Source organism: Podarcis vaucheri (genome assembly GCF_965113315.1).
Source record: "Podarcis vaucheri genome assembly, chromosome: 16".
Lineage (NCBI taxonomy): Eukaryota > Metazoa > Chordata > Lepidosauria > Squamata > Lacertidae > Podarcis > Podarcis vaucheri.
The window spans coordinates 37,651-45,991 of record NC_138754.1 but is presented as its reverse complement, the minus strand read 5'-3'; the positions used below and the strand labels follow the sequence as shown (position 1 = coordinate 45,991).

At 55.3% G+C, this 8,341-nt stretch overlaps 1 protein-coding gene across 2 annotated transcripts in view; it reads right to left on the bottom strand.

Annotated features, from left to right (window-relative positions):
- Positions 1 to 258: 258 nt before the first annotated feature.
- NTRK1 (neurotrophic receptor tyrosine kinase 1) overlaps positions 259 to 8,341 on the bottom strand; it is a 33,459-nt gene continuing 25,376 nt past the window's right edge. For both annotated transcript variants that reach the window (XM_082204004.1, XM_082204005.1), the window contains 5 exons: positions 8,210 to 8,340; positions 7,774 to 7,946; positions 4,631 to 4,871; positions 3,010 to 3,168; positions 259 to 1,876 (listed from right to left, as the gene is read on the bottom strand). In XM_082204004.1, coding sequence (XP_082060130.1) covers positions 1,691 to 1,876; positions 3,010 to 3,168; positions 4,631 to 4,871; positions 7,774 to 7,946; positions 8,210 to 8,340 — 890 coding nt within the window. In that variant the 3' untranslated portion in view covers positions 259 to 1,690. The remainder of the gene's footprint in view (positions 1,877 to 3,009; positions 3,169 to 4,630; positions 4,872 to 7,773; positions 7,947 to 8,209; position 8,341) is intronic.

Below are 8,341 nucleotides of genomic sequence, written 5' to 3'. Positions count from 1 at the left end.
TATTGCAAGCTGCCTTGAGCATGAATTCGACCAGGGAAATGTGTCGTGCAAATAAGCGATGTGGAAGAAGATGGTGGAGAGTGCGACTGAAGGGCAAGGAGGAAGGCAAAGAGACACACACACAGCCAAGTGGGCAGCCCCCTCTTAACACCCACATATTGTGCATTGTGCAGACTCCGGCAGCCTGGAGATGCGCAGGCCAGCGGCCGAGGAAGCATAGCGAGCAACTCAGAAGAAAGACACGTCTGGCCCGAGGGCTTTGAGTCAGTCAGACAGGAGACTTTATTTCATTATTTAGCACAGTATATTCTCAGCATCTGCTTCAGAATGTGACAGGCAGCCTTCCGAGAGGGAGAGGCTCCCCTGCCCACAGACGAAGGGCCACAGCCTGCGCTGGACTTGCGCAAGCCGGGCTGAGTGGGGAGGGGTCCAGTCGAGGGGAAAGGCCACTAGCACCCTAGCGGGGGCCTCAGCACATGGATGCAGCCCAGGGAAACCATGAAGCAAGCTGGGTCCCAAAGTGCCAACCTCCCTGGTGCCAGATGGGCATGGGTCTCCCAGAAGAGACCCATGGGCCGAATCAATAGCCCTGGTACGAATCCAGACTGAAATCTGGTTAGCTGGGGGAGGGGTTAGGGCAAGCCCCCCCCCCTTGACACAAGGAGGCAATTGTCTTGCATTGTGTCTCTGGGGAGTGAAATGGCAGGCTGGGGCTCAGGCTTGCTCCCCAGAGTCGCTCACGCCCTGGATGGATGAGGCCCTGCTCAGCTCTCCATCTTCCGTCTCCTCCTCTGCTTGCCTCTCTTTAGCGGCTCACCTGCAGGGAGCCCCCCAACTGAGGAAGGAGGCCTGGGACCTCCAAGAGCCCCACTTGAGAAGAGTCTGGCTTCAGCCCCAGATGGTTCAGAATTCAGAATCAAGCAAGAGACCAGCAGGCAGGACTTGGCCTTCCTTCCCCCCTGGCTTGGTCTCTAACCCCCTAACTGGGAAGCCCCTCCTCTGCCCCCCACATCTCAGGAAACACACCCCACTTCATGAAGCTTTTTAAATCCCAGGGGCCCCACTTACCCCCACCCCCACAAGCTATTTTTATAATGAAAATCTAACGCTTAGGACAATAAACAAGCTATTTCTTAGCAGCAGCAGCACAGTTTCTTCCCCCATCCCAGCCCCAACATGTTGTGGAATACATACAGCCCCCCCCTTTGTCATCCTGGTGTGAGTCGAGGGAGGGAAGCGGTTGGGAGGTCCAGTCCCAGGAGACACCAGGCCTGAGCCATCCTCCTTCTCCCAACACAGAGCGGGAGCTGGTGCCTCCCATGTGCCCATCCTTCAAGCTGGGCATCTTGTTGTCTGTCAGAGCAAAAGCCTGAAAGGGATATCAGCCTCCAGAGGAAAACGCAGCTCCACCTCTTGGCTTCTGCAGGCATTTTAGGGACCCCCAAAGAAAGAGACCCTTTTAGTGGATGGGGAACCTGCTGCCTTGCCTTTCGCTCCTCTGCCAGGTATAGAGGTGCTGGGGGGGGCACGGGGAGAGCTTTCACCAGCACCATCCAGCAGCCAGCCATGGCAGCGGGGTCTCCAGGGTTCATGGCGTGCAACTCTTGGTGGGCACTGGGGAGGTGCAGAGAGGCTGGCACCCGCCTGCCCACCTCTCCCTCCTTCACGCGCCTCCCGCCCCGCCCCAGCCTTAGCTGAGGACATCCAGGTAGACAGGGGGTGCCTTGACCAGGGTCTGCAGCTGGCTGTGGATGTCCTTCATGCTCTGCCGCTGCTGCGGCTCTCTCTGCCAGCAGCTCTGCATGATGTCGTAGACCTCCGAGGGGCACGTCCGGGGCCTCTCCAGCTCACGCCCCTGGGTGATGCATTCAATAGCCTGGGGGTGGGGGGGGGGAGAGAAGGGGGAGAGATGGAGGGTGAAACTCAGGCATTTGCCCCTGAGAGAGACATGACTGCCTTCTCTGCTCTGGCTGGGCTCTGCCTCCATTTCTTCCTGTCCAAAATGAAAGGAACTTCTCCGCTTGCTCAGCCAATGCCCACAGATGGGCAAATTAGGACGCCCCACTGAAGGCCGTTGGAACTTCAACTGGGTGCCCAAGTGAGACTGTTGCGGTGGGTGGGAGATGGGCTGTTAGCTCTCCTAAAAGGCTTCCAGGTTTACCAATATGCTTGAAATCCTCTGGACCTGAATTAATCTGTGGGTCTTCCTAGCCTGACCTGTGTGCTGTGTTTTGGCTTCCTCAGATTTCAGAGGTGGCTCACAGGGCTGGCAGGGAGGAGACACACATTCCTCCTTCCCTCTTATGGGAGGGAGTGCAGCTGAAATCACAAATGCATGATTGCTAGACAGTCACAAACAGGGCAATGGCACTACGGAGTTTCAGAACCTGTATAGAGGGGACTCTATGATGTCATAACTGCAAAGCTGGTGGTGGGGAAAAGACCATGGTTCCCTATACTGTACACTTTTTCCTAACTGCATTTTGCTCTCCTCCAGACACCAATCTTCCTTTTGAACTGGACTATGGATTCAAGGATTATCGTCTGCCTAATTTTTTATCACTGTATCTGTTGAATCCTGGCATTTGATGTGAGTAAACTTTGTATTTTTCTTGTTTGCTAAACCACCTGGGAGTGATTTCTTTGTTAAAAGGGAAACATAAAACAGAGAGAAGATAATCCAAGTCTGCCAAAAGCATGCTTGGATATCATAATTGTTCTAGAAAGTTATGCAACCTTGTCCTAATAGCTTCTAGAGATAAGCTACATACAGATGGTGATTTTTAACTCTGCTGAAATAGATATTTGCATTTGCACACAAATGAGGGAGGATAATTACTAAATAAAATATCCTCTCCTACTCATCTAAATCCATCCAACACCTCTGTCCTTGAAAAGCATCTTTGAAAAGATGAGGCTAGCTCCACACACACACACACACACACACACACACACACACACACACAGCTCTCTCTGCCTGCATGACTCTCCCTCCGCCCCACCCTTTACCTCCGTGTTGGACAGCTGGTACCAGGGCTGCTTCCCATAGGTGAAAATCTCCCAGAGGACCACCCCGAAGCTCCAGATGTCACTCTCTGTGGTGAATTTCCGGTACAGGATGCTCTCTGGGGGCATCCAGCGGATGGGCAGCATTGTGCGGCCCCCAACCTGTGCAGGAGGCAAAATGGGCAGAGGGTCAGCAGGAGGGAGAAAATGAAAGGGGGATGTTGAGGATGAAGAGGAGGAACTGGGACTGTGAGGAAGGCACAAGTGAGCCCCCCGCCCCATCCAATCCATTGTATCTTAGCAGAAGTCTGGAGCAGAAAGCAGGCAGGCCATCATCCGCCAGGTGCAATGCCAACTGTCAGCTCTCTCGAAGGGCCAGGCCAAGCCCCTGGTCTACCTGAGCAAAGGACAAGATGGCCACCCCCTCCCCTATTCTGCATCCAGAAACTGGCTGGACAGGCAGGTGAGCCTGAGCTCCAGGAATGGTAGCAGCGTAGCATCTTCCGCTGTGCCTGAGGCAGCCGTCTAGCTTGTGGGAGATGGGGCAGGGCAGGCTGTGAGGCGCATGTAGCCCCCTTCCGCAGAAGGCAATGGCTGGGGGGCTTAAGAGGAGCAGCAGCCAAGGAGGGGTTGCCAGAGCCAGCTGCTTGAGGTAGGTAGTTGTCTCACTTTGCTGAACCGTTGGGCTGGCTACTTCCAGGCAGGCAGCTCTTTCTGGATAGCCAAAGGAGAGAGATCCCCTCCTAGGTCCACCATGGACCTCACCTGCGGGAAGAGCCTCCCAACTTCCTTGCAAATGGATGGTGGAGAACCCTCCCTCCCCTGCAGCCAGGAGTCCGTACTGGGCCCGGCCTTTGCGGAGAGGTCCGGTCTCAAACACTCAGTCCCGACTTGGGAGAGTTCCTGTAAGAGCACTTAAGGGGAAGCCTCTCCAGGCATTGGGAAGCCAGGAACTTTCCAGTCTGCTTCCTGCTCAGACTTTCCCCACAACTGCTCTTCTCCCCCCACTCCACCCCGCTTTTAATTAACCGTTTAATGGCAGCTCCCCTCCCTGCCTGCCAGGCCTCCCATCTTTCCACCGGCTAAGTGCTCCAAGGTTTTTTCCATTGTAGGCCCCATTAAAAATGAATAGGGGTCCAGGGCAGAAGCTAAAAGGGAAAAAGATAATTGGGAGTGGCCCCTTTGGACTCCCGGCCTGTCAGGGAGGTGAATCCCTTCAGAGCCCTTGAGGGAAAAGTGGTCAGGAGCCCCTGGGAGCCCCGCAGGAGGGGACCAACTTGAGCCAGCCAGGAAGAAAACCATGTGTGTGTGTTTCCTGCTGGCGAGCTCTGGCCTTCACTATCTTCGCCAGAGTGGATGAGCCATGACCCCACTGAGGCTGCTGCTGCTGCTGCTGGGGAGACCTCAGGCAGAGGAACAGCCTCTCTGCAGGGGCCTCCTAAGAGAAGAGGGGGTGGAAGGGAGGGATTTGCAGAGTGGGAGCCGAGGATGCAAGTCAGAGGAGGAGGAAGACAAAGCGGCAGGATCTGGAACAGAAGGGCCCCTGCCTGGCAGAGGAGACTCTGGCAAAGGCTGCAGAGGGCGGGTGCCTGGCCCTCAGAGACCGTTTCCCTTCTGCACTTACCCGGTAGTAGTCGGTGCTGTAGATGTCCCTGGACATGCCAAAGTCCCCAATCTTCACCACCAGGTTGTGGCCCACCAGGCAGTTCCGCGTTGCCAGGTCCCGGTGGACAAAGTGCAGGGAGGCCAAGTAGACCATCCCGGAGGCGATCTGAGTGGCCACCTGCAGCATCTGGCCAAGGTTCAGCTGGCCAAAGGACTGTCCGTTCCCATTGTCCAGGATCTTGGCATCAGGTCCGTGGGACCTGCAGGGAAGGAGGGTCAAATGCCAAGGCAGTGGATCACACCCACACCCACACCGGGTAGAACCTTAGTGGCTGCTTGGACATGGGGCATGCACAGAGTTCATTCCTCAATGCAGATTTGGTTGTACAGCACTAAACGTGAACCTCAGTTTAGTTTCCTGGCTTGTGGGCTACATGTCTGAAGTGACCAAAGGCCGCCAGGTGAAGTTGCCAGCATTTCCGTTAAGCGCCTTACTCTCCAGCGTGTGGCTGCACCTGCTGCCTGTGCAAATGGGCCCTTGGTGAGCCTGGAGAGAATGGGAGGTGGGCAAGAGGGTGGCAAATGGGTCCCCCTGTGCGCCAGGAGGGTCACGCTCACCCTGGAGAGGAGGAGACCAGACCAAAAGGGGCCCCTCTCCCAGCTCCTTGTTCCCCAGCCACTAGCCAGCCAGGAGCCCCCCCCCCCCGGGAAGCCCACCAGGGGCTGGGCATGAAGGTGGAGGGCAGGGCTCCCTTAAAGAGGGTTGATCCCCACACCCCAAGGTGGTCTTGCCCTTTCCTCACTCGATGCTAAGCCTGGCAGACAATGGCAGGTGAAGTGGCTGCGGCGAGAAGCCCAGGTCTCCCGTAAAGCGCAGCCATTAATGCCAAGTCTCATAACCATAAGCGCCCCATCCGTGCGTCTCTGAGCCTGTCCTGGGGATGCTAATCGGGGCCGTTGGCAGCTCCTGTCTATTGGCAATACCTGGGGGGCCAATCGAAAGAGACTCTGCTTATTCCAGCTGATGGCCAATCCCCCTCAATTTGAGCCTCTCAGACAGCTAATCTAATCAATATTGCAAGGGAAGATTGCATTAGCTGGGGGAGGGGGACGTCTAAGCTGCTGCTGCAGTAATGGAGTGGGGGAGGGGGAGCGGGAGGCGGCATTCGGGGAGGTGGGGGTGGCTCTGAGAAGAGGATCAGGCTGGGACATTTCAGTGCAACAACAACGAAAGGAAGAGGGAAGGAAAGTCTCTTTTGCAGGGGCGTCTGGGAGGAGAGGCACCTCTGCCCAGTCTAGGTGCACACCACGCAGGTGCCAGTCTCTGTGCAAGGTGCACCTGGAGCAAAGGTGGCAAAGCTGGACTGCGCGTCCAGCATCCTTGGGGCAGCTGCTGCAAAGCTCAGGCAACTGTCCACATTGCACAAGCTTCTGGCTCACCAGCTGGGGGGGGGGTCTGTGGGTTATTTAAGCTCTTGGCTCATCCATGGACACTGGATCCTGGACTGTGAGGGAGTGTGCACACTTGTGCAAGAGAGAGACACTGGGTTGTTGCTGCTGGGGACGGCCCAAGACATTTTGGCACCTGAGGCAAACCACCAAATGGCATCTCCCTCCATGCCAGGAAAGAAGGAGTGCGGGAATATCTACATCAGGAACAACGGGGCAATAAAGATCCACATTGGGATCTGGTGCCCCTGTGGATCCTGCTGCCCTGGTTGCCTCCAGAGTCCTGCACTGAGCAAACACATTGAAATCAGTGGCTGCGGATAATTTCAGCCTGTTGATTTCTAGGCCTGCAGTGAGCAGGACTTGGCTGGATACGATCCTGTGTGCTCGCATCCAGTGCCCATGCCTGGGGTGTATTGCAGCCCAGGCGCCTGGCAGCTTCTCTCCCTCCCTCAGCCTAAGGCACCTTTTGTGCTGAACCAAGAGAGAGGGGCAGACAGAGCTGGCATGTCCAGGACACCCTGACCTGTGTGGGCTGAAGGACTGCTACAGAATGCTGAAAAATGGCCAGGTCTCAAAAAGGGCACCAATATATCACCCTATTGCATGTGTGCTTGGCCATTTGCACTGCATTCCAGCCTATTTCTGGGCCCATCTCAAAATGTTGGTGCTTCCATAGACCTGCCTGGTCCATAAGACCATCTGCAGAGACACGTCCCCCATAAGGGGAGGCAGGGAGCTCCTGTAGGGAGCGCCTACTCAGTGGTGGTGCCAGTTATCAGCTGCCCCTGCCCCACCATGAGGGGCCCACATTGTGGTCTTTCTTATGCCGGATGAAAAACTTTCTCATTTCCCAGTCTTCCTGGTTTTAAATAATAATATAATAATAATTTATTATTTATACCCCGCCCATCTGGCTGGGTTTCCCCAGCCACTCTGGGCGGCTTCCAAAAGAATATTAAAATACTGTGATACATCAAACATTAAAAGCTTCCCTAAACAGGGCTGCCTTCAGATGTCTACTAAAAGTCTGGTAGTTGTTGTTCTCTTTGACATCTGGTGGGAGGGCGTTCCACGGGGAGGGCGCCACCACCGAGAAGGCCCTCTGCCTGGTTCCCTGTAACTTGGCTTCTCGCAGTGAGGGAACCGCCAGAAGGCCCTCGGTGCTGGACCTCAGTGTCCGGGTAGAACAATGGAGGTGGAGACGCTCCTTCGGGTATACTGGACCAAGGCCGCTTAGGGCTTTCAAGGTCAGCACCAACACTTTGAATTGTGCTCGGAAACGTACTGGGAGCCAATGTAGGTCTTTCAAGACCGGTGTTATATGGTCTCGGCGGCCGTTCCCAGTCACCAGTCTGGCTGCTGCATTCTGGATTAGCTGTAGACACATCCTAGTGGCTTTTAGACATCAGGAGCTAGTGGCTTCATTTCAATGTTGTTTTAACCAGTGTTTGAGTTTGGGCTCATGTTGCCTTCTTACATTTTATGGGTTTGTTTTGTTCCTAAATTGTATGTTGCCAAAAAGAAAGAAAGAAGTATTGCTGATGGGCATTGGAAACTTGTGCTCTAAACAAAAAGGCTGGGGAAACCAAGCCAGATGGACGGGGTATAAGTAATAAACAAGAACACAGAAGCTGCCACCACGTCCAGCAGGGTCTGGCCCCCTCCCTCTGGCCTTGCCAGCCCAGTGCTCCCTCCCTGCAGTCAGCCAACCTGAGGAAGCGGTTGAGGTCTCCGTGTTTCATGTACTCAAAGACCATGACGAGGGGCTCCCCGTCCGTGCAGACCCCGTAGAACTTGACGATGTGCTCATGCTGCAGGACTGTCAGCAGCTCTGCTTCACGCTGGAAGTCCAGGCGGGCGTTCTCTGTGGCTTCCTTCAGGGTCTGGGGAAGGAAGGTGAGCTGGGTTCATTACAGGAGCAGCAGCAAGAGGAGGCTCTGCTGCAAGGGCAGGAAGGGCACAGTGCCGGAGGGAGTGGAGGACACAACCATCTCTAGAGGCAGAGATGCACAGGCCTGAACAATTTAGCTGGTGGGAACCCCAGCTTGAAGTTCATGGGAACTGGACAAACACTTTGGAAAACCTGCCCTGAATTTAGGGAGAACTGCCACCCTCGCCTGCCTTGACAGGGGTCCATTCGCCTCACCTTGACGGCCACCAGCATCTTCTCCTGAACAGAGCTGAGGTTGTAGCACTCAGCCAGGAAGACTTTGCCAAAGGCTCCCTCTCCCAGCTCCCACTTCAGGACGATGTCCCTGCGCTTGATGTGGTGGACACC